The sequence below is a fragment of the Misgurnus anguillicaudatus genome, chromosome 21 (assembly GCF_027580225.2).
Source record: "Misgurnus anguillicaudatus chromosome 21, ASM2758022v2, whole genome shotgun sequence".
Lineage (NCBI taxonomy): Eukaryota > Metazoa > Chordata > Actinopteri > Cypriniformes > Cobitidae > Misgurnus > Misgurnus anguillicaudatus.
This window is the reverse complement of record NC_073357.2, coordinates 3859724-3887340: the sequence shown is the minus strand read 5'-3', so window position 1 is coordinate 3887340 and position 27617 is coordinate 3859724. Positions and strand designations below refer to the sequence as shown.

The 27617-nt window shown below is 40.4% G+C and overlaps 1 protein-coding gene across 1 annotated transcript; it reads right to left on the bottom strand.

Annotated features, from left to right (window-relative positions):
- Window positions 1–7622, bottom strand: LOC141349232 (uncharacterized). The gene is made up of 6 exons (XM_073859800.1): window positions 5074–7622; window positions 4802–4929; window positions 4601–4705; window positions 2471–2557; window positions 1532–1755; window positions 1–75 (listed from the first exon to the last, which is right to left on the bottom strand). Exons 1-6 carry the CDS (start codon window positions 5100–5102, stop codon window positions 1–3), a joined length of 648 nt encoding a protein of 215 aa, XP_073715901.1. The 5' UTR covers window positions 5103–7622.
- Between the last annotated feature and the right edge of the window lie 19995 nt (window positions 7623–27617).

The window sequence follows — 27617 nt, the reverse complement described above, 5'->3', positions numbered from 1 at the left end:
TTAATCCGCCACCGCAGCATTACGGCTACTGCTCATTGAATCCTTTTTCACTTCACCTGTACGGTCTTTTACAGACTTTAATATAAAATATACATGAAAATTAATATGTATGTATTTCTGATTGTTTTGGTAATTCAGATTGCAGACTAATTTAAGTGTTTAGAGTTTTAATGCCGATTGTTAGACGTGCTTCTCCGCCGGCGCATCAGCGTGCATCATAAGAGATTTGTTCGCTTCCTTATATAGCCTAGTTTATTTTGTTGTTAAAACGGCACGAGACACGCATGGAAAGCGAAACGGAGAACGTTTATTTTATCTGTGGATATGGTTATAACAAACCCGATAACTGCAAATGCCTAACAGCAAACAATAGCTCCGTTTTGTGAAGTGTTGTTAAATTAAGCTCGTAACTTTGCACCCTCAGCAATAATGTATCAAGCCAGCTTGCGTATTGTAACATAATATTAAATTCAGATATATTTGTTAGATCCGTTTGTTGTTCTCACTGGATAACAACAGAGCAGAGTTTTTTCTGCAGCTGGCATTAATGAGAAAAACGGGTTTCACCGGAGAAGGTAGGCTAAATATGATTTTCTTTTTAAACAAAAACATGTCAGACTAAATAAAGAAGATATTCATATTTGACTGAGCCTTCGACCCATTCGGGGTTTTAACGTGCATTAAAATGCCATCCTTTTTTTATCAGCATTTTGTAACATTAAAGGGACACTTCACCCATTTGCATTAAGCTTTGTACAGTTAGAACCCTAGTCATGTTTTTGAATGGTCGTGCATCATTTCCTCAGTTGCTACTGAGACAGGAGAAATAGAGATTTCAGTGTTGCACTTCCTTCTTTCAATGATGTAAAAATCATCACTTTGCATCATTGAAAGAAGGAAGTGCAATATCTTTGTTGAGGAAGTGAGACTACAAACATCCATTTTCTCTGTCACATAGGCACCAAATTCGAAATGTATGTTACATTTTGACTACAAATATGACACACTTTCAATAAAGATGAATGTTTCTACGGGTGAAATGCTCCTTTAACGTTAGAACAAAACCACAACTAGCACATCTCAGTTTTTAAATGTATACTGCATGGCAAACAAGCACCAAAGGATTAATCAAACAAATCCTTCAGCCTATATAACTGAAGTTGGGTTTGTTTATGCCACATGCTGTTTGGCTTATTTTTCTTCTCAAATTGTGTGTGTTGACTCCATTTCTATTACACACAAAAATACCATAAGTGCAATGGTAGTACTAATAATTGGCATAATTTCTTTCGGTGTTTCGGCTTTCGGTTTTCGGCCTTGGTTTCCTCTTTTTCGGTTTTCGGTTTCAGCCAAGAATTTTCATTTCGGTGCATCCCTAAATATTAGTTTAGATTAATTAGATTACAGTTACATCTTCATAAAGAGCTTAGTCTACTGTAGCAATAAATATTAATTCAGATTAATTAGATTTAGTGTAAGATGAAACAAGTGTCTTAAATACAATGAAAACATATTGGGGGAATATGCTTACAAGGGCATGTTTCTGCTTATCATTGGCAGGGTCCACCAGCCAGGCCTCAAAGCGGTCCAGCTCTGCATCTGATTCCAGGGGGAGTTGAAATTCTCCGGACCACTCAAAGGCTGCTGGTTGGAGGCCGTTATTGACCTTGGCCATGAGCAGGTTCACGGTGGTGGCGAGTTGGGCAACTTGCTGCTTTAGGTTTTCCAAAAGCAATAGGCCATGTAGCTGAGCCGCTGAAACATTGTGAAAGTTGAAAAAAAGTGTTAAACTGGAGGAAAGACTCAGGTTATTTTAAACAGTAAGGAAATAATACACACAATAAGGGTCAATAAAATCAACCCACAGCTGCACACTACACTGTGTGTATACAGTATAGGCCAAAAGTTTGGACACAACTTTTCCTTCAATGCATTTCCTTTATTTTCATGACTATTTGCATTGTAGATTCTCACTGGCTACTTTGAAGAAACTAGAATATAAGACATGTTTTCAGTTATTTCACTCTTTTTGTGTACATAATTCCACATGTGTTCATTAATAGCTTTGATGCCTTCAGTGAGAATCTACATAAATAGTCATGAAAATAAAGAAAATGCATTGAATGAGATGTGTCCAAACTTTTGGCCTGTACTATGTGTATATCCATATATATACACATATAAACATATACCCACATATATACATACACACACACACACACATATATACGTACGTACGTACGTACACACACGTACACACACACACACACACACACACACACACACACACACACACACACACACACACACACACATTTGTACATATATACACATATACATACACACATATAATATGTGTGTATATAATATATGTGTAAACATTGTTAACACTCTTTTTATACACACACACACACACACACACATATATAATATGTGTGTAAACATTGTTAACACTTGTTTTATTTCTTACGTGTGCAAGGAATTGGTCCTGTTTCATGGCCAACTCTGAAGGTTGGCTTGAAGAGGAGGTGACCTCCAGGCTCTCCACCAACGCTAGCTAATTGAGGAAAGGTATGTAAATGTTAAAATCAGAAAACAAGAAAAAAATATAGTATATAAGTTAGTGATGCAACAATACACTTAGTTCATGGTTCAATACAATTTTCAGTTCTTGTCCACGGTTTTCGGTTTGGTTTCGGCTCTGATGCCTTGGCCTATTAAAGTGTTTTTTTAATTATTTTATGCTTAGGTAACAGGAACAGTGAGATGTTAAGAATCAAAAATACTGCTTTTAAGTGCAGTTCTCTTTATTTTATGTAAATGCAAAAATCATCTTACACATTTCTAGTGTATTGATACAATAATATAAGATAACTAAATAGGGATGCACCGAATCCAGATTTTTAAGGTTCGGCCGAATCCCGAATCCACCGTTTAAGATTCGGCCGAATCCGAAACCGAATACCGAATCCTACTCGCATCCTTATTCCAACACAGTAAAACACATTAATGAAGTAAAAAACGTCAACAGCAGTGTATTTTTCATTTTATTTAATTTTAACTGTACATTATGCCAGGATGACAAGTTGGAAAAACTATTTTGACAATTACCATAAGCCTATGCATAATGAAAGCGATGCGTTGCGACACGCTCGTTTTTCCAATAAGCAAGCAGCGCGCTGAAAACTATATTTAACTTTGAGTGAGAAGCTCCGCTCGTCAATGTCAGTCTTCACACGGCCGTCCAATTACAGTGGAGGAGGGGCGGGACATTACCACAGCAACCAACCGGCTCACAGCTGAAGCATCACAGCTACCAAGCGCTCAGCTGAAAAACAGCTGGCATTTGGGGTCCTCAAGGCGTTTTCAGCGGTGTTTAAAAGTTTTGGTGTGTCCAGCTGACCAAAAGAAAAAGCTCATCTCCACGTCAGCACCCGATGTGTGTAATCAACGGCTGCGTGACGTCGACCAGCGTAGCGCAAGCCTAGGGTTCGGTTCGGTGGAAAAAAAATCTAGGATTCGGCCGAACCCGAACCCCGCCAAAAAGCCCAGTATTCGGCCGAATCCGAAACCGAATCCTGGATTCGGTGCATCCCTATAACTAAATAAAGATGATATCCTATTCATTACATTACATAAATTGGCCATTTAATATACCTGTCCTTAGTAAATTAAACTTTATTGTAAATGAAGGCTATACCTTACTGCACTACTGTTAAATCCAACATCATGCTGTCTGTGTAGAAACCAAAAATGCGTTCCTCAATCAAGATTACTGGTGGGATTTATTTTAGCATCATGTGCACTCTCTTCTTGAGTTGAACTTTTTAAACTTGCGTGAAAGACGTGTTTGAGGCAAATAACGCGCGTCTGCATCAATAACAAGCCCAATTTGCGTCATTCACACTGCCCCACGCAAATTTGCATCTTTACATTTATGCTGTATGTAATCTACACGCGCAAATAATTAATCCACACCTCAGATTTAAAAGACAGTCGTGCTGCTACTTTTTGTTGTCGTACTTCTGTTGGGTGTGTGTGTGCGCGAATGAAATCTGACACCAGCATTGCAAGCAGAGTTCAAGCAGAGTTAACGCAGGTAGCGCACAGTGACTGGATATCAACTCGCTGTGGCATTTAAGCGTACAGGTCACACGGGCATGCACATTAACAAAAGTGCAGGGAATATAAAACTGACAGATTTGGATGGATAAACCGAGAAAAAAAAAAAGCGCAATTCACATGCGCATATTGGACCGTGGGGGTTGAACCGAACGGTTCATCATTATATTGAGAATTGTGGCATCCCTAATATAAGTATATATACAGGATATTTATTGTACACATGTACTTGTAAATTTGTATGAAAAAGTCACCATGTGAATAGGGGAAGTCCATATTAATGTCAAACACTAAACTCAAGTGTTGAGGTGGTAGTGGTGTTGACTGGTGCGCTGAGCTATTGATTACTAGATGACCATTGAGGGAAAATAACATCAAGAGAGGCAGGTTGTCAGACAAAAAGAAAAATGAACAGGACAGAACATCACCTTTGTACTTTCATTTGTATTGTAATTTTGCTACAGAGCGCGATTCCTACCATTTAAGTGGTCTGACTCCCTCCTCACATTCCAGCTTATGTCTGTATAGGTTCCCTGTCCTGTGTTGTCCAGAGACTTCTGACCCATGTCCACTGCGATGTCCACTTTTGGATAAAGGGATAACCGTGAATCAACATATTGCAGTGGTACAAATCACTGGACTGTACATTGTTGCAGTTGGCAATCAAATCAAAACTTACAGAGGGGGGCTGGAGGGAGACTAGGAAGGGTAGTGCTAATAGGGAGAGGCTGAGGCCGAGACTCTGGTCTTCTTTTTGGAGTCTGCTCAGGTTCAGAGTCAGTACTTCCGTTTTCAAATCCTGGGTAACTAGTGAAGACAGAGGTCAAATTGTAACGACAAGGCAATAGCATCACTCAATGGGCAGGCATGAACAAAGGCTTTTTTGTACCCTAAACCCATCCTCAGCCATAGCTTTTGCAGTAATACAACAATTATCTATAATGTACTTACCGTGTCGCTTTTCTTCTCCTTTTTGTCATTGAGCCCTCATCCTCTGACTGGAGGACTGCCGTTCCATTTCTGTTGTAGTCCTTCAGCTTTTGCCTTGCCTTACTGAAGTCATCTACTATTATAAAAAAAATAAAAATAAAGAAAGACAGATATGGAGATAATTAAGGACAAAGGAAGTAAGGCATAACTGTTGTCCTAACATGAAAAGATATAGAATTAACCTGTTTGCTTGTTTATTTACCTTTTTCAAGGGGGTTCTTATTCTGAAGATTTTCCAGCCAGGGCCTGGCATTTCATGTCTCTTTATGGCCTTTTGGGTTTTTTCCTCAGAAATGAATGTTGGCCAAAAACATTCATCACCTTTAACCCATGACCTCGGCACAACTTCTGTAGTGTCCTCGTCGAGGAAAATTACTCCACAAAATGTCTTTTAAAAATCATTGTGTAAAAAATAAGATGATTAAAAAAAATACATAACTGAACTGAACTATGATTTTCAAAAATAAAGTCTAGTCTTTCATATGAAACAACGGTATAACCACAATTGCCTCCTTGAAAGGGACAGCCATGCATTTTTGTGTGAAAGATGACAGTTCTGAGAATTTTATTTCATGGCCTAGGTCAGCTGGTATCACAATGTTTAAAATGTCTGAATTAAAAGGATAGGTAAACAATGTTTCAGCCATCCCATACTGTCTGTAGGCAATTTTGATATCACCGTGACAGTCAATTATATTAATTATTTGACACACATTTTTGCCCATCAGAAATGTGTTGTTTCGACATGTTGTGGTCATGGTGAACCTCTCTGATATCAGTTCGTCATACTGGTGACAGATCAAGTTTGGTACTGGTATAGGGCCTCGGGCATGTTCTTTGCGCAATTTGATGGGCTGGTCACTTGTAACACCACCATTTAATCCCTCGGACAGGCGTCTGATTATTTGGACCAGGGGATTTGAGGGTTTGCGTACAAAACCCTTGAGTTTTTGCAAATAATTTTCGTATGGAAAGGATGATATAACGTCCAGATTGCCAAAATGTTTTGCATCCTGTGCAAGATGGGTCAACCCATGCACATTGTACACTAGCTGATCATTTCCATACAGGCGGGCAAAATGTTCCACAAAAGCATGAAGGAGGCTGTTGGCATATTCGTTGTAATTTCTGGCAAAGAAAGGGGAGACCAGCATTGCCATGACTGTCGACAGCAGCAGGAAATTTGCATATAGATCAGGTCTTAACACCTCACGCAACACCACCGGCCCTGTGTATAAGAGAAACTGATGGAACTCCGTCGCCTTCCACCTATCCACTTCATTCAATGCTCTTGGCCTTCTAGCAAATTCCGAAGGAATGTGGGGTCTTAAGCTTAAAAGATTTCTGGATATTCTGTCCACGTCTTTCCCTGGTACACGGACAGTCAGAGGACCTTTCATCCACAGAAAGATAAGGCGCCTTACCACCCCCAAGCACACCAGGTGCATGTAGTCCAGTGGGACTTGGGACACCAAACCAAAATGTACATTTGTGAAGGCATGAGGACCTTGGTGGTGTTCCTCATCCTCCTGCCTTGCAAATGCCTCATCAGACCGTGTTTGGCTATTCATGAGGGGGTATGTCATGCGGTGGTTCAGGTACACCCCACTCTGAATACACTTGTCACAGCCATAGTAACCGTTAAAAGACTTGGTGACTTTCACAAAGGATTTTGCTGGTGCGTCACAGATCATCGAATGAACTTTTAAAGTGAGCCTTTTCCCCTCAAATGTAAACCCCTCCTGTAATTGTGAGAGTTCATTTGCCAAATCTGTGAGATACATTTTTGATGAGTCAGGTTTCTTTATACCCGAGTACATCCCGATGACTACAGGTTCTTTCATGGGTACTCCAACCAATCTACCTAAAATGGGCCACAACTGAAGACCTGAACTTTTAAAAAGTGGCAGGCCATCCACTGACATTTGAAGATATAAACAACATCCATCGACAAGCTTGTCTTTCCACTGGGAAAGGGTATGTTTTAACGCCTCAATAATGCCAATGTAGTGGTATAGGCCACCGCAGAGCTCCCTAACAGAATAATCTCTTCTTGTGTTAAGAAGAATTCGTGCATCTTTTGGCAAGTCACAGTGGTGGATCGTTTATATTGCCAAGAGAGCCGAAAGCGCAATATGAGAAATACCATATGTTAATGCCCAGTTGGAAAGGCGATTTCTGAGATTTTCTGGTTCCTCCTGGTCAGATTTTTCTTCTACATCACTATCATCTTGATAATAAGATATATCCTCTGGGTCAGACACAACAGCTGCCATTGGATCTAATCCAAGATTTTCTTCTATGATTTCATTTTCAGGTTCTGCAACATCATCTGTATCTGGGACATAACCAATATCTCTGGAAGGAAGTGTGGCTGCAGGTGTTTCCTGGCCGATATCAATTAACCTTCTATTAAGGTCCACCCTGGCTCTCCTCCTCAAAGCTGAACTGGAAACAGGTGTCTTGCGTCTATTCATTTTTTTACATTTAGGTAACTCTCTCAACTGTAAAGTGAATAATGAAGTTTGGAATGGAATAGAATGAAAATTATTATAGTATTATAAGTATTAAAAGTATTATACCTTCGTCTCAACAGTTTGCATCATGTTTTCAGCATCTGGAAAAAGAAATGGAAAGTATGTTGTAAGTTGTTGTCTTACTAAATTTTATTTATTATGTGACTGAAAAAGTTGTCTGGTTTATCAAAAATAAAGATTTGTTAACAAGTATAAAATTATTTACTATCCCTCTATCTATCCCTCTATCTATCTATCCCTCTATCTATCTATCCCTCTATCTATCTATCTATCTATCTATCTATCTATCTATCTATCTATCTATCTATCTATCTATCTATCTATCTATCTATCTATCTATCACTGACTCAGGAGACTCACTTTTGTTTACAAGAAAATGAAAGTAAAATACCAATTTTACCAACAAAATTGTAATTGTAAGGTTGAAATTGTAATTGGGTAGGTTACATGAGAAGAATAGTGGTTATGGTCTTTGTTCAGTGTAAGGTTGGAGGCATAAACATTCAGATGTATTTCTAAATTACCTAGGCTAATGTCCCTGCCACTTTCTATCAGTTCTATCATATATTTAGTCTTCCTTTTCTTTAATGAATGTATATTAGGGCTGTTCCGAATAGCCTTTTTTCAGCTTCGATTTTTTTTCGTGCAATATGGACATGTGACACGTTTAGACTTAATAAACTTTTAATAAACTACAGAACAGTTCCTAACGTACGGAGCCCCTCTGGTCACCCCCTGGATAAAAGAAAACAATCCGTGATCACGGTTTTGTAATTCGTCCCCTCAGTTTATAAACCGTACTCACGGATTATTAAACTGTTCCCTCAGTTTTACAAACCGTGCGCTCGGATTAATAAACCGTACGCACGAGTTAACAATCCGTGCTCTTAGATTTGTAAACCGTACCCTCAGTTTTTGCAATCCGTACCCACGAATTTATAAACCGTGCGCACGCTTTTGCAATCTGTTCTCACAGTTTTGCTAACTGGATTTGTAGCCCCTCCCTCATTTTAGAAATCGCTATTCATTCTTATTCATTCTTTCCAAGTTTGCTATAAATGTTTGATATTTTCGGAAATTAATAAAGTTTAAACCATGTTAAGCTGTTTTATACGTTCCTAACTGGAAACGTGCTTTAATATTTACGAAATATTTTAATCGGATGCTACAGTAAACAGATATCTTTGTGTAAAATTAACATATGTTATTTAGATTTATTCATCAAATAAAATAAATATTTAACTAACAAATGATTTCTACATATCCTTAATATTTTAATCAATATATTTGAGAATGCCACACTTAGGCTTGCTATATATTTTCGTTTTTAATTGCTCATTTCAAATTCATATTTTATGTATTTAACATCAGCTTATTAGGTAAGATTAAAAGATTATTAAGAGCTGCACAATTATATACATATAAGTTTTATATACATATAATTCTTAATTATTGTAAATCAATATTATTATATCTGATTATCAATATATTTGAGAATTTCACACTTAAATATTTACACGTTTTAAAACTTATAATAATAATTGCTCATTTAAAATTAATATTTTATGTATTTAACATCAACATAACATCGACAATCAAACATTTTTACATTGTAGCCTATTATCTGAGTAAATATAGGCAAACAAAGTAGATCACGTGTTAATTTAAAAATCAACAAAGCAAACGGGTTTTATTCAGCAGCAGATGAAATTGCGTCTTTTGCAGACAATAAACATCTCCGAATCTCCTCACAAATCCTGGTAAGTGTGGAGTATGAGTAATTACATTTACAATATAGGTGCAGGATTCTGCTGATCCACCTGTCTGGAATTAAGAAGTGATTCTGCAACCTCTCAGAGTTTATTCAGCTCATTGTATTTGTAACATGTACTGTTTGGCATTTTTGGAGTTTCATGATGACTGTAGAGTTATGTCATGTGTAAATAAATGTTCAATAAAATAATTGTGTACAATTGCTTTGTTCATCGTTCATAAAGGATGGTATGAAATAAATTCACTTTACATTAAGTAAATTCAACTCATTTTTTATTTAAATAAAATTCATAAAAAACAGCTACATCTACTTAACATTTGCAATTACTTATTTTTACTCAATTTTATTTTTAATAGGAAATCAATTTAATTATTGTTAATACCAGATTTAAAGCTTTCAAATTTACTCAGTATTTGTAAGTAATGTTTTACCAAAAATTGAATAAATCATAGTAAATGTTTTACAGAGTGTGGCTCATATACCCGCTCATTGTGCATTAAAAATATGACCAGAAATTGATTCTTTTACACACATTTCAAAGAGCACAGCTATTTTAACACTTTGGTGACCTAAATAAATACGTACAATACAAATAGTCACGATTATTCTAGCAGTATTTGCACAGAAAGCTGTTACCCAGTTAAAGTCGCAATGAAATTGAAATGAAAAACTATATATATATTTTTAATATTGTGGGATTATTAACAAATGACTTATCTGTGAGCTTCATTATTTTTTAAAAATTCGTGTGTGCTCATGATCTTTAATCAAAAATGTAAATCTCCTCCCCTCCTCAAAACGATCTCTCTTCACTTCCGGTCAAAAGTATGGCAGGTGGGCGGGGTCCGGGAGAGGATCGCAGCGATTAGCAATTAGCAACACGACCCAACTTCAAACGATCCAATCAGATCTCGATGGACAAATTCAAATCCAGCCCTGCCTTATTTCATCTCAAAAGCCGTTTCATTCGGATATACGTCACCACGGGAAAAATAAGGCAATCGCTACTTCCGTTTCATGGCGACTTTAATATAACAGTATAACTTCAAGTATTCAGATAGAAAAACTTTACGCAAGGACAAAGACAATATTTAATTAACAAAGTACAAATTTTAAGTTTAAATATTAATAAACTCCAAACTTATCTGGATTTTTTAAAGAGTTTCTCAGATGTTTGTCATCCCAGAAGTTTCCTTTGATGATTATTTTCTCATTGATCCTTAAATTAACATGTGATCTACTTAATTTCTAACTACTTTTTTGCTTACATTAGCTCAGATAATAAACATAATGTAAAAATGTTTCACCAAAAAATTAAGTAAATCATAATAGAAGTTTGGCATGAAGTTGATGTTGAATGCAAATAATATTGATTTACAATAATTAAGAATTATAGGTATATAAAACTTATATGTTTATAATTGTGCAGCTCTTAATAATCTTTTAATCTTACCTAATAAGTTGATGTTAAATACATAAAATATGAATTTGAAATGAGCAATTAAAAACGAAAATATATAGCAAGCCTAAGTATATTGATTAAAATATATAGGATATGTAGAAATCATTTGTTGGTTGAATGCTTGTTTTGTTTGATGAATAGATCTGGATAGCATGTTGATTTTACACAAAGATATCTGTTTGCTGTAGCATCCGATTAAAGTGTTTCGTGGGTATTGGGGCACGTTTCCAGTTAGGAACGTATAAAACAGCTTAACACGGTTTAAACTTTATTAATTTCCGAAAATATCAAACATTAATAGGAAACTTGGAAAGAATGAATAAGAATGAACAGCGATTTCTAAAATGAGGGAGGGGCTACAAATCCAGTTAGCAAAACTGTGAGAACAGATTGCAAAAGCGTGCGCACGGTTTATAAATTCGTGGGTACGGATTGCAAAAACTGATGGTACGGTTTACAAATCTAAGAGCACGGATTGTTAACTCGTGCGTACGGTTTATTAATCCGAGTGCACGGTTTGTAAAACTGAGGGAACAGTTTAATAATCCGTGAGTACGGTTTATAAACTGAGGGGACGAATTACAAAACCGTGATCACGGATTGTTTTCTTTTTTCCAGGGGGTGACCAGAAGGGCGCCGTACTAACGCGTCCTGCGAGAACAGCATTAGTGAAACAAAACACAAGAGCAATACTTTTAATAAGGTAGCCTAACATTTTTTCTAATAAACAAACACTCCCGTATCAGAAATTAGCAGCACAGTAATTACTGACAACGTAAAGGGCAGGCCATTTAAATAAAACGAAAATAAATGAACGCAGTTCAACAAACTGTAATAAAGAAAACGGTACTCACTAAAAACAGTTGGGTTAAAAATAACCCAATAAATAACCCAATGGTGGGTTACTATAGCACCGACCCATTGTTGGGTTATTTTAACCCAATGCATTGGGTAGAAAGTTTAACCCAATTAGTTGGGTTATGAAATAACCAATTTGTTGGGTTATTTTTGCAATGCTGTTTTAACCTCATTATTATTTATTATTATTATTATGTATTACTATTATTTGCTTTATAAATAAATAATACAAAACTTACAAATACATTTATAATGCTTTATTTTCATTTAGTAATTTGCACCTGCATTTAAATGTATAAATACATACATGTATAGAAGCATAAATACATACACACATACATACATATATACATACATAAATAAACAAAAACATAAGAACAGAACAAATCTACTCCATCTTATCCAACTAAAAACTGCTTAAAAGCATAGTTTACACATTTTGTCATCATTTTCATCCTCTCATGTTGTTATAAACCTGTATATAAGTCTTTATTTTGATAACCACAAAGGTATATTTCAAAGAATGTTTGAAATCAAACCGATCATGAGCTCCATTCATTTTCATAGTATTCTTTTTTCCTACCATGACAGTCAATGGGGCTCATGATCTGTTTGGTTTCAAACATTACTCAAAATATCTTCCTCTATGGTCATCACAACAAAAAAAATCTACACAGGCCTGCAACGACAGGAGAGGAAGAAAATTATGACATAATTTTCATTTTTTGGGGGAACTGTCCCTTTAAACAGGTGACAGTGTGTTAAGGAAACATCACCTGGTACAAAATGTATTGTGTTACAGAAACTACTTAACAGTAGTGAAAGGCGTGGGATACTCTGTATAAAATGTAAAAAATATTAAAGCACATGTCAACTGCTGGTCTTGCTCCTGGGCCATGCCTCCCCACGATAACAAAGGCTTGATTAGTCGAATTCATCCCATAACAGGACATGGGGTCTTCGTCCTACCTCCTCCTCCAAATACTGAATTATGTTTGTTTTCTGACCTAAAGACAGAATTTTCACAATGTAAATATGCACACATAAACAGGATAAAAAACAAGTGTCATAAATGATACTTACAGGTTATAAATTTATAAATGCTTGCTCTGCTTCTTGGTACTGTAGGAAGTCTGAACCATCTTGCTGGCCATTTTGAAAGGTTTTTAATGCAACATCTCCAAGAATGTCTACATTTAATGAAAAGAATAATTAATTAAATCTCAAAGCAAACACATCTGGCAAGCTGAATAAATACTCTACTTTGACAGTAGATGTCGCTGAAGAGCAAGTTCAACCGTTACCGGGGTTACAGTAAACAGTAAAAGACGTGCAGGAATAAACAGCGCTTTATCAGGCGACAGTAAGACGACAATATAATTGAGAGTGAGGAGTCACGTGCCGATTTGGGCGGAGTTTGGGCCGGTCGGCCATGATGGTAGGAGACGCTGTCGGTTGCCAGAGGCAACTTCACAGAGGCGCGACTTCCAAAGCTCTTAATTTATCATTTCGGCAGGACAGAGACGATCTACAAATACGATAAAGAAAAGGAATAAAGCAATGCAAAAAGATGAGGCGAAAGAAAGGGACCTTACAGGAACAAGCTCACAAACAGCGTTGTACTGGCAAAGGTAACTTAAGTTTCTTCACACGCGTTTGTGTATTGTAATTACATTGCATTTAGCCGACACTTCTTGACCAAAATGACAAAGTAATTAACTGCGACGGTTTCTAAACACGAGATGTCCAATGTACACAAACGTTTCCAACATGTTGTAATGTAGAATATTTAGGTATTTAGTTGTAATTTGATTTTAGCCCAATGCCACTGTTGTAACTTTACCAGGTTTTTGTGTTGGGGGCTGCAAAGTGCCTATGGTCGTTATATGTGTGATTGCAAGAGGTAAATGATTAAAGATTAAAGCCATTAACAGTGTGGGTAACACTTTACTTGAAGGGGTGTGCATAAGACTGACATAAAACCTTCATAATTATTTATGACATGACACACGTCATGAATATAAAGGATGTTTTATGCATGTTTATGACAATTGCAAGTGTCGTTCGTTCAATTATGAAATTTTTAATGCAAATATGCCATTGCTTGAGATGTCTTTGTTATGCATAATGGTGTCTTCATTTCGGTAACCTAAAAAACTGTATTCCATTGTTCGTATGTTTTCCATATGTATCATGTGAGGTACTGGAGCAGTTTTTAACGCAGCAGTAACTGCGAGGCATGGTAAAGCAGTGTAGAATTGCGAAAAACTACTCTACTACGGAGCTAAGAACACACGTAAACAATCATGTTCTGCCGCCGGAATCCTGCCAACATGGCTGAAAGGGGGAGGGGCTCTGTACCATGACGACAGCTCCTCACTCTCAATAGCTTCTTAAGACATTTCCATTCAGAAGCACATTTATATTACAGCTCTGTTTCTATAACACAGACCGGCTAAAAAAATATTTGGAGCCAAAAACAGCCGGTCGCATTCTCTTACAAAAGTTAAAAACGGTTTTTACTACACTTTAAACAAAAAAGCATTGTCTGTTACAGAAAACACGGTTACAGCCATATGGCAATGACTACGTCATGAAACTAACGTTATACTACTAAAAAAAAGACATGATTCATTTTCGTAAGGGATCATGCTGTTGGTGCTGTTTAGTATTAAAATAAATTGCGATGTTTTTCCACCTTTATGATGGTTTAAAAACGCGTGTTGGCATCGGTAACAGTTATCAATGGAACAGGTGTAACGGACAAAAACTAGACAACAGCGTTTTTGTACAAGTATTTGTAGAAATCGTGGCTGATAGTTTACTGTGTGTTAGAGCTTAAAGACACTTTGTAGCAAATAAAACATTACACAGAGATATATATTTTAAAACGTACCTCTCGTGTCTGTCCGCACTCAGCAGTGGCACCTGTCGACCATTGAAATTCAAAATGCGTGACGTGAGCCCGATTTTAACCCATCGGTTTGGGTTGTTATAGAAATAACCCAATACAAGCTAGGAATAACCCAACACAACAATCCCATATTGTTTAACCCACCTGTTGGGTAAAACAAATAACCCAACGGTTTTTAGAGTGTAGCATACTTTCAAAATCAAGTTTATTTACTAACACTTACCCAATCCAATATTTTTTCCATCAGTAGAACAATAAAGAAGATATTTTGCAGAAACCCCCAAAGCTCCGTCATGCAATTAAGTCAACGGATCCACCACAAAAGTAATCCCCCATAACTCCATGTGACATATTGACGTCTTGTAAAGCAAATCAATCAGTTTTTGCAAGAAACTGAACGTTATTTACAACACTATTAACGTTAATGCCGAAGTAGGAAGCGCGCTACGTTCGAGGCAATCGTCTTCTTCTACTGGTGGCGTTTGGTGGCTGTTGGCTATGGCTGTTGGCCTATCTGCGCCACCTATAGAGCAGGAGCGTGAAGCGCACTTCCTGCTTGTTAAAAGCTCCGCATTTATGTTGTAAAAAATAATATATATATATATGATTTTAGTAATGATACTTTGGCCATGAATTTAAAAAAATCATAATCACAATTAGTCCAGGCAAAGTAGGATTTTACGACAGACTAATTGTAAAATATGTTAATTTATAATCAATCCGAAACGTGTGCCAATAAGGCAATGCAACACACCCCAATGGGGCTATTTTTTCCTTTCCTCTTATCAAAATTAAAATTTACACAATGAAAGTTTTTTTGTATTACAAGTTTCTTTGAAAATTAATTGTAATATGCAAATATGGGTTTGTTGTTGCTGGCCTTATGGCACACACAGCTAAAGCTAAAATAAGGTGACCAGAGGTAAAAAACTGAGACATTTTTAGTTGACTGTCAATCTGACTGAAATAAATACAAGTTTTATCTTAAAAAAACAGTGACATAGGTAGTTATTTCTGTATTTTCCCGGAGGCAACCAAAAACGGGGACTGATCCCTGATACCAGGGACGTCTGACATCCAAGCTAAGACTAACTTACCTTTTAAAATTCAGCACATTAGCGCAAATATACAAAATATAAAAAGTTGATTCGGTTATCCTATAATTTGGTCTATTCTGTGCTACACTCATAGGCTATTAGCACTAACGTTAGCAGATGCGGCTTTAACATAACATACTCGTGGTGCGCAAATAACAGTCTGTAACTATCTACAAAACAAACACCATTTCAATTGTACGTTTAAGTAAGTAGATAGTAAATTAGAATAAACGCATACAAATAGATGTACATAATAAACACATGGAATAAACACATAAAAACTTACGTGTGGTAGCGTAGCTGGTCAGATCATTCTGCGTTGACAGTTGGTTTGATGATTTTTTTTTTTTTTTGTGCTTCTGGCTGAAGTCCGTAGTACGGATGTGAACCGTATCTGCAAGACGACAGTCAAGCGAGACCCAACGTTTACTTGGCGCTGTCGTAAAACGAACCTAAAACGGAGCTCAAACGGACCTGTACTGTAATTAATTATCCACCTTATTCCTAGGGGCGCTGCTGTAGAAATTAATGTGGGTGAAACTTCCGGTTAGAAGTAAGATAGTTAAATTAATCCCAGTGGCTATGGTGCGTGGCTAACCGTTATAAGCAGATATTTTCTTAAGTAAGTCTTTCTGGATTAAAAAAGAGCTGCAATTTCACAAATACTGTTTTATTATGTTTTTATTATTTTGTGTTTTATTATTGTATGATGACGTTGCGGAGCTCTTGTACCGGTTGCGTTTTTTTCAGGAGGACACATTTTTGTAGTGCTTGTCCGGGAAAGTTAAAGGCAACAGTTAGTTTGACTGCTTCTGTAAATCTTAAAATGTAAAGCAGCACAGATTGCAGGCAGTATGTTTACAGTACACAGTTTTTTGAGTGTAGAAAAAACGATGTTGGATTTTGATATAGAGAAAACAGTTTCATTGTTATTATTTTATTTATTAATCAACCTACTAATTTTTGTGTAAAAATAATATGATGCTGCCATCTTTCTAAAGTCATTTTTACACCCTTGTAAATTGGCTCCTAATCTCAGATTTAAAAACAATTGACCCCCTGTACAAAATAGTGGATTATTCGGAAAATCTATGACATTTAATGTTTTGACTTTAATCACTATTTATGTTTTTGTCTTTCTTCAGAAAAAAAAATGTTAAAGGGATAGTTCACCCAAAAATGAAAATTCTGGCATTATTTACTCGCCCTCTTGTTGTTACAAACCTGCATAAATGTCTTTGCTCTGATGAACTCAAAGGAAGATATTTTGAGAAATATTTGTAACCAAACTGTCCGTGGACCCCATAGTCTTCCATAGTGGGAAAAAAGAATACTATGGAAGTCAATGGGGTCCACAAACAGTTTGGTTACAAACATTTCTCAAAATATCTTCCTTTGTGTTCATCAGAAAAAATAAATTTTTGCAGGTTTGTAATAACATGAGGGTGAGTAGGTGACAGAATTTTCATTTTTGGGTGAACTTTCCCTCTTACAAAATAAAAAAATTTGAGCCAGGGAAGTTTCTAAAATTTGGTTGATTTGATACAGAATGACCCTTCTCAGAAACTAAAGCTAAAATGCACATAAAAACTGAATGTTTTAGCACCACAATCCAATATTGATGAATTGATAATATCTGTAAGGTCATTATAACTGTAAACTGTATTACCCTCAGATAAGCTTGATGGGTCAGAAGAGATGGATTGAGATGAGGAGCCATGCTCTAAATGTAAGCCCTCCTGTGATGCCCAAACATAGTGGTCAGACCCAAAGATGGAGGACTACACCTCAAAAGGGCCAACCATCACCTGCAGAGCGAGCACTACACAATCCCCATAATTATCATGCCCTGTTGCACTATTTTGAAGAGTTATGCAGACTCTCTCTTGTATACAGGGATTCCACTCATTGCATTTCACACCCTTGTAACCTGCCTACAACCATTTGATCCTACTTCTTTATCCATGCCTGCTGTGGACCAAATCCTAATGACCTTAATGAAACTAAGCCTTCCTTGTGCCTGCATTCCACTTCCTCTGCACATGATATCCCTGTCTTTCCCTGTCTGACTGCATTCTCAACCTACATTAGAAAATGTTTTGAGGTTCCTGTTGTTATTATTTTGTCTCTGTGAATATGAGTATGAATATGAACAGAAAATGAGTTCTCCAATGGTCTTCAGAGACTTTAACTAAATTTTAAAGCTACAAATGTGTGTGTTTTACATGTAAATGTTTTGCTGGAGAAACGTGCTTGTGGATCTGACTTTAAAATAAAGTTTCACCTGAAAAACGTCTCGGTTACGGATGTAACCCTCGTTCCCTGAAGGAGGGAACGGAGACGTCACGTCGTGACCGACGAATTGGGAACTCGCTTAGAGAGACCAATCTGCTTCGTATACTACTAAAACGCCAATGAACTTGGCATTGAGATATTTGCATAATGCTGGCGCCGCCCCGCCAGGTGCGTATATAAGGCGCACGTGCAAATAGGGAAATCAGCTTCTGTTCGCTGAGAAAGCCGGAAGGTGACCGGCCTAAACAGCAGGTGGCAGCACCTGTGGCGACGGGACGTGACGTCTCCGTTCCCTCCTTCAGGGAACGAGGGTTACATCCGTAACCGAGACGTTCCCTTTCAGTCGGTCACTACGACGTCGCGTCGTGACTGACGAATTGGGAATCCCTACCAAAACGCCACTAGGGGCTGACCTCTTCCAGTGTCTGCGTAAAGCCCTCCGGTTCCACTTAAGGATAAGGAGAATTAGGTTTTAAGGCAGAAGGCCGGGCACTAGATGTTCCTTTAACCCACAGTAGTGCCAGCGACTGGGAAGCGCCCTATCTGAGCGGTATAGGGACGCTGCGGAAGCCACCGCCCCGTTAAGGGCTATTGGTGGGCGAAAGTCAACCGTAGTTGAGGTATAAATGACAGCCGTGGCTGTGTAAGCAAAGCAGTGCTCTGCTAAGGGAAACGTGGGCTGGTAGGATTAACCCCACGGAATAATACTCACAAAGGAACCCGTTGGGTCCTGAAGCTTTGCGTGCGGACCACGTAGAATCGCAGTGCGCGTATGGGGCACAACAAAGCCTCGGTTGGGTTTGCCTGCTCCAAAGGCAACGCTTGCAAGCTCACCACCTTATCTCTGAAGGGAGTGGTGGGAACTTTGGGCACGTAGCCTGGTCTGGGTCTTCAGTGAGACAGCAGGACCAAACTAAAGGCACGAATCGTCAACAGAGAATGCATGTAAATCTCCTACTCTCTTCATGGAGGCCAATGCTAGCAGGGTCAGAGTTTTCATTGATAAAAACTTCAGACTCGCAAACTGCAAAGGCTAAATCGGAGACCTAAAGGCTTCAGCACCATGGACAGGTCTCAGGAAAAAAGAGGGAGGGCGCGAGGGGTTTAGCCTGCGAGCGCCTCTTTAAAATGTAATAATTAAATCATGCTGGCCAACTGATCTGCCGTAGATAAGTGAGTGATGAGCAGAAATAGCGGCGATATCAATTTTAATGGCGGAGGGACAGCCTACCATCTAACCCATGTTAAAGATATAAAAGCATAATGTTAAAGGGCATTCTCTGGGTCCTCGCGTTGCGAAGAGCACCGGGTGACGAAAAGGTTTCATTAAGCGCGTAAGCCCGTCCTGTGGACGGTGCTCGAACCGCGTCGATGGTGTTAGATACCGCTTGCGATAAATCACCTAAACCTTGCGCGCGCTCAACGACCGTACATGGATATCCACAGGTCGGGGCGCGAGTGCCAAATGTGCCCCTTCCTAAGAAAGAAAGTCCTTCCTCAGGGGAATCCGCCAGGGAGGGCTGTCGCGAGGAGCATTAACTATGAAAACCAATTCTTGGTCGTCCAGTACGGACGATTAATAAAAGGCTCTCCTCGTCCTGCCTGACTTTGCACAGTGTCTGCGCAATAAAGCTCACTGGAAGGAATGCGTATTTACGCACCCCCCGCGGTCAGCTGTGTGCCAACGCATCCACGCCGAGGCTGCCCTCGGTTAGTGAATAAAATAGGCGACAGTGGGTATCGTCCGGCGACGCAAACAGATCTATCTACGCACAACCGAACTTCTTCCAAATTAGCTGGACCGTCTGGGGGTGGAGTCGCCATTCACCGGGGGCGCAGCTCGGAAGCGCGTACCGCTGTATTGAGCGATTCCGGGATGTAAATGGCACGAAGGGACCTCAGATGCTTCCGACTCCAAAGGAGGAGATGACGAGCGAGATGCGACAGGTGACGAGAGCGCAAAACCGCCTTAACGGTAAATAACGCAACAGTCGCAAAGTTATCGGTGTCGACAAAGACATCCTTCCCTCGCATCTCCATAGCGGAGCGTACAAGTCCCAGATATACAGCGCACCGCTCGCGGCAGTTGGGGTGCTATGCACACCCCAGACTGCAGGCCCGTCATACGTGGCTGAACATCCCGTGCTTAGGGCATCGCATGCTACAGAATTCCAGGAGACCCCTCAGAGGCATATCTTGCTATCAGAAACGCTGGGTCTACTACGGGGAAATTTAAATGACATGCAGGTGTAGTGTTTACACAATGTATGCCGGTGCGCCACGCTCTCCTCGAGACTCGATCGTAAAGCCAACGCTGAAGCGGTCTCATATGACGCAGCTCGAGCAGTGTCACGGCTGCAGCATGCTGTCATATGTCCAGGAGCTTCTGAAATTGTATCAGAGGGACCGCGTACTTCCCTCGAATTAAACCGAGGCAAGTCAGAACTGACTAGTTGCGCGCTCTTGTAAAACACGCCAATTAGTTGATCGAGTCTAATTCCATACTGAGAAAAAGGATCCTCTGCACGGGGCAAAGCTGCTCTTTCCCAGTCGACCTGATGACTTAAACGAGCGAGATGCCGAAGCATTAACTCTTTGTGTTCGCGCACGTCTGCCAAGAACGGGCTATTATAAGTCAACGTAAATAAAGCAGAATGCGAACAACGCTCTCTCTCTGATATTTTAATGCCGTGACTAGCACTTTCATGGAGACACGGAGAGAGAGAGACAGCTCGAATGGTGTACTTAATATTAATATGCCCACCCCATGACGCAGAGCGAAAAAACGGTCTAAGGCGAGGGGAGATGGACACAAAAGTACACGTCTTACAGGTCTAAAGCTGCAACCGATCTGAATATTGAAATACGAGCCTCGGCGTTATCATCCAAAAAAAGACCACCTTCGTAGAGCCGGGCGTAAATCAAATCGATCGTAACCCACCGCGTATTTTGGGTACTATGAGATAAAGGCTGGAAAACCCTATCATCATATCATCATCTCGGTAAGAGGGACCGGCTCGATAATCCTTCGCCAGCAGGACATCGACTTATGCACGCAGTACATGTGCATCGGATACTTTCACTATAGTGAAACGAAAGCCCGAGAATTTTGGGGTTGTGCCGGTAATTGTATTTCGTAACCGAGGCGGATCGTGCGTAAAACCCAACGAAACGGGCTGGGAACTGAAGCCAAGCACCCAGGCACCGTACGAGGAGAATTAACGACACTACCGGAGTACCCGCGGCGGGGCAGCGAGGCGGGACAGGCGGGACTGCCGGTGCGTCTGCCGTGACAGCATAAGCATCTACAGTATGTGTGTGTGTGACACTGACCTGAGCCCGCTGAGGGAAACGGTCGTCCGGTCTCCTCAGCTGAGGACGCAGACTCCGACGGGTTTGCTGGTGGTCCGGTCTCCTGAGTGGAGGGCTCGGACTCCTCAGAACACCCGCTGGCGATAGAGGAGAGGTAGGGTGAGCTGGTGTGTGCCCGCTCACGGCTCTCTCGATCCTCTGGAGACCTGAAGAGGGAAGAGGAATGCACTCTGTGTGTGGTTAGTGGGCACCGGCTAAACAGCCGGTGGAACATATGCAAACCAAGAATTTTCCACCCGACCCTCTATCGGGGGAAGGAGCGAATCACCGTCTCCTGAAGAGTGATCCTCTGCCAATCCAGGTCGCCCGCTTACTGGCCACTTAAACTCCCGATCTCACGGGAAGCGGCTAAGCGGGCGGGGCGAGCTGCTGACGACCGGTTCCCCCGCGCTGCCGAGATGGGGTCCGAAGAGGGGAACGGAGGTGGTCGCCGCAGGACGCCGACGGCGAGAGGCAGACTGAGGAACCGGCGTGGTGGTTTTTACCAAGGGCAGCTCTCCTTCGCCGGGGCATGACCACAGAGATCGCCTCAGTCTGCGCAGCGGAGCTGTACGACTCCACGGCCTCGCCGAAGAGGCCGGTCTGTGAGACAGGAGCATTCAAGAAGTTGTTCTCGCCTGCGTCCGTCAGCCAGACACAGCCAAAGGTGGCGATCTTGAACCACTGTCGTGAACATCGCACGACTGAAGGTCGCGGCCTCCCTCGTAAATCCTTGGTGAACCCGTAGCAACGTTATTGCGTGCAGGGCTGAAGCCGCCTCTCCGCATGCCTGACGGACAGCGCCCGTAACCGGACGACTATCTACAAACACGGGAGGGACGGGTTGGGTGGTCCCTCCAGGAACGCAGCTGCATCGCAACCCCGCTCCACTGAAGGGTCCCTGCCCTTAGCATCTCCATTGGTGAGGGAGGTGAGGGGTGAAAGCTGAAGCTGAACGGCCGGATGGCCGCAAACCACGTCAGCTCTTCGTGCCGTCGGGAAGAAAGGCACAGGAGCAGAGGACCGAGAGGCCCGAGCAGCTCCGAAATACCAATCACGTGGGCGGTACGGTTCGGGCGGAGAGGGATTAACCCCTCCAACTCTACCGTTACCGCCGCTCGAGCGGGCACGGCCGCCATCTCCGGAACGACTCCACTTCGGAGGAAAAATTGGACACCCCTCTGATGCTGCAGAAGTGAACGGGACCAGAAGGAGGTCCAATGGATTCGGCAGACATCGTAGAACACGACTCTGCTGTCTCCACCGGAACCTCAACCGGCTGAGGATGAAAGGCCGGTAGGTGGAGGACGCATCCTCCGTCCTCCTCAGCGTAGAGATGCGAAGAGCGTCATGCGAGCGCTTGACAGTCGCACCATGGCGGTGTCAGCACTGCAAAGACGCGGACAGCATTCCCGTAGAAACGTCAGTCGTCTCCGCAATCCAAGAGGGTTATGCTCTCACAGAGAGAACAAAAACTCTCCACGAGCGCAGCCTCAGAGTGCTTGATGCCCAAGCATGAAGACAGCGCTCGTGACCGTAACTGGAACCCTTATACCTCTCACATCCAAGATCGCACGGACGAAAAGCAATCCTGAAAAGGACGCTGATCTCCGAATATACGAGAGAGTGGCTGTCTTTAAAAAGACACAGAGCTCTCACGTATCACTCTTTTAGGGAAATCACTCTTTAGGTGCTCAGCTGATGATGCGCACAGGGAAAGGCAACGCACACACTAAACTCAAAACAAAAAATATGCAGAGCAGTGGAATACTGCGAGCGTCCGCTGTGTTAGTATTGCTTGTCAATCAACTTCAGCAACCGTTCCCAGAAGAGCAGATAGTAGCTTCTCAGTCAGATAAAGCCGGCTTTCGAAGCGAAAAAGCTGATTTCCCTATTTGCACGTGCGCCTTATATACGCACCTGGCGGGGCGGCGCCAGCATTATGCAAATATCTCAATGCCAAGTTCATTGGCGTTTTAGTAGTATACGAAGCAGATTGGTCTCTCTAAGCGAGTTCCCAATTCGTCGGTCACGACGTGACGTCGTAGTGACCGACTGAAAGGGAACTAAAACCCAGGCCTGGTGATGTGGAACTTTAAGGCTCTGACTGGAAAACGCTAGTTCCAGTTCAGTGACAGTACGCGCCGGAAGTCGCGCCTATAATTCGCGCAGTGTCATCATGGGGTGAAGGGTAGCATCACAAAATGTTGCTGTATAGTTGCTGAAACCTCTATCTGGCACGGATCTGGTTCAGAATCAGAAAACGTCGCTAAGATAGAAACGGAGGCAAGGTGCTTAAAACGGATCCGTGCCAAATGTAATTGCTATCTGGGTCGTCACACAAGCATGATACACACATCCAAAGAAAGCCTGAAATGTCTACTTTTAAACAAGCTAAATATAATCAAAAACAAATATTGCCTGTTTATGTAATCTGCATTGAAGTAAAAAGAGTACCGTTTTTCCTGGCTGACTTCATTATCTTTAATTTGGTCACGCCCACAGCTGTTGACATGGTAATGAAGACACGAGCGGTTCAACCATAACAAGCAAAGCGTAAAGTTTGATCAGATTTAAAGACTTTTTACCGCATGTTTGGATTATAAACTTTATTCACACACGTGAGGAATATCTTCATTTATGTCTGGACATTGAGGAAGAGAAGCGTTTATCTTTAACGTTACCTAAGAATAACAATGGAGAACGCACTGCTGGATTAGAAGTAAGTAACGTTAACAGTTAATTTATACCATTTATATTTGCTATCATGTAATTTAATATGCTCATAGCTTGTGCAGTTCAGCCTACATACAGTGCAACCTTAGCAGACTACATGCTTCGGATTGAAAAACTTTCGCATTGTTTACAAACGGACGCGATCTCACGTAATGGCGGATTTCACTGTTTCATGCTGTAACAGTGTTAAACACAGTTATTCACTTATATCCTTCATGGAAACTTTCAGTAAGCCTGAACTGCTGTATCTTTTAAGTGTGTGCTGTAATATGATTCCATGTTTACATGCTTATTTACAAACGAGTACGCGTGACCTCCCATAATGGCGGATATCTGTTACATGTTGTACAGTGTTAAGACACAGTTATTCACTTTCGTATCTGTCATGGCAACTTTGAGTAAATGCTGCACTGGCGGATTTGCTGTAAAATGATTCCATATTGTTTACATGCAAGGTAATTCCATACATTGCGCTTTTCACGCGACACCGTTTCTTATGAGCTCCGCGTTGTTTACACAGAGACGCGAGCTCGCGCACATACATTTGCGATGTGTTTTTAAAGTTCATACTCGCTTACAGAAACGCGTTTAAAACAGAAGCTAGACGATAAGGGGATGGGCATCTGAAAACAGTCATCTGAAAACAGCTTTTTATATAACTAATTATTGCAGATGTTTATCTGAGATACTAATTTAGTTTATGATAGTTTATCTGAATGTACTGCTATCATTTACCCATCAGTTATGTATGTAAGGGTATTTCTGTGGACAACTTATGCTAACAGCTGTTTATAACTCTCTTAGAGGTCTGCATCCCTCTCATCAGTACAAAACTATGAAGTGGAAAAACATATTCACACTCTTTGGACATAAAGTTATATGGTAACATGAGCCACATGAAGTTTACAGCTCTGTTGTTTATCAGTTTCTTATACAAGTTAAGGTTTTTAATAGGGTTCGTTTCCAAATAAACTGAAAATGTCCTACTGACCTTCATTTCTATTTTGATTATATTGTTAACTTCTTAATAAACCTCAAACAAACGTGTACATTTGTCCTCACATTCTTTACTGTAGTTCCCTCCTGCCTCATCATTATGCAGCTCATTATGCGAGCCTTTGTTTGCTAGCTGTCAATCAATCCTTCTCGCATACGGCCACTCTAAACAAAAAGTGTCTTACAATTTCTAAATCAATACATTGTTTTATGTGAATAAGCAGGCAGGATGATTTTCACATCATTTTAAAGAAAAAACTCTAGGCTACTAGATTCTGTTTAGGAAAGTCTTGTTAAAACATGTTTAGTATGGGTTTTGTGAACTTATATCAGTGACTTAAAATTTTTGCTTTTTTAAAAACCACGCATAAACCTTTTTCTCTGAAAAATACAAACATGTACATACATGTAGCTCATATAATATTTTAGCTCAGTTTGTGCTGAACACAGTGGTATGAGACACTTGCCATTATTATGTTTTAAAGCAACTGAAAGAAGACCAAATGTAAGAGCATGTCAGAACCTCTGAGAGTGTCCCAAAATGGTCGGACCCCAGAGGGTTAACATAGCATTCACATAAAATGTCCAGTAAATGTAATTATCCCGCAATAGTTATTTTGTCTAGAACAAAGCACTCACATACCTCATTTGGGTAATATGCTATTGCCGCAATAGGTAGCCTGTCTGGAACCGAGCGAATTTTAAACCACAATACTGTATGAAACTTGAGAGAGTTGGAGAGTCAGCCAACTTTGGGTTAACTTAGCACTTTACTGTATACGTTACATTATTACTACGCTCGCTTGTACGGTTTATCCTTAGCTGCAATATTCTACTTATATTATCTATTGATTTTCTGTGTTCTCCCCTACATTTACTCATGTAAAGCTGCTTTGCAACAATTAACAATTGTGAAAAGCGCTATATAAATAAAATTGAATTGAATTTACAATATAAACAATATTTGTTTTCGATTATAATTAGTTTGTTTAAAAGTAGACATTTCAGGCTTTCTTTGGATATGTGTATCATGTTTGTATGACGAGTATTCACTGAGTTTCAATTGGTTTTCATAACGTGTTTTGAGAGACAGCTGGCGGAGACAGAAATGTCTGAATGCGCACCCTGTTCATTTTCTTTATTTGACAAAAACACAGAGATTTGTTGTTATTGTGAATGTACCCATATTAAAGGGATACTTCACCGATTTAGCATTCAGCTTTGTATCTGTAGAAACCCGGCAGTATTACTGAATGACCATGTTTCCCTCCATCATTTCCCCCTGAGAGGAGAGATATCTGCATTTTGGTTCTGCAAAAAAGTCCTCCGATGATGCAAAAATCGTCATATTACATCATCGGAGGACTTTTTTGCAGAACCAAAATGCAGATATCTCTCCTCTCAGGGGGAAATGAGGGAGGGAAACATGGTCATTCAGTAATACTGCCGTGTTTCTACAGATACAAAGCTGAATGCTAAATCGGTGAAGTATCCCTTTAACTCTTTCACCGCCAGCGTTTTTAAAAAAAGTTGCCAGCCAGCGCCAGCATTTTTCATGATTTTCACAAAAGTTTTAAATGATGTCAAACACGTAAGTGTATGATTATTAATGATGGAGTATTTTAAGTTGATTCTGCTATTATGAGGAGAAAACACGTCAAAATGTGGGCCGCATTTTTGGACCCCAAGGAGTGAAAGGTCCTGTTATTTTTTTGAAGCTTTGATTGTGTTTACAGTGCCCAATAAAACATGTGCTTATGTTTCACGTGTAAAAAATGCGGTATTTTCCACACAATGTACTTATCGAGTTCTGATTGTGTAGCTTGTTCCCTTTCAGTCGGTCACTACGACGTCACGTTGTGACTGACGAATTTGGAACTTGCTAGAGAGACCAATCTTCTTCGAGAAATACTAAAATGCCAATGAACTTGGCATGCAGGTATTTGCATAATGTCGGCGCCGCCCCGCCAGGTGCATATATAAGCAACAGGTGCAGAATACCAAAATTAGCTTTTTCGCTTCGAAAGACATAACTAGCTGCTATTGAGGAGCTACCTGCTCTGATAGAGTACCCCATTTGCTGAAGTTGGTTGGACAAGCAGTACCACAGCGGACGCTCGCGGTTTCCACTTCTTTTCTTTTATTTAAGTTAAGTGTGTCGCCTCTCCCCTGTGTGCATCATCAACTAGCATCTAAAGAGTGTATTTTCCCTAAAAGAGTAGCACGAGTAGCACGTGCCCACAGAGATTTGCATCTTTTTAAAGATGGGTTTTCGTCCGTGCAGCCTTGGATGTGGGAAGTATCTGGGTCCTAAGGATGGTCACGAGCGCTGTCTCTCGTGCATGGGCCTCGAGCACGCTGAGGGTGGATGACTCTCTTGGATCTGCGGAGACGGGTCTTGTTCCTTCGAGATCGACGCCCGCCTCCTTCGAGTGCTTAACGCCGCCACGGTGTGGTAGCGAAGCTCTCAAAGGACGACCTCTGC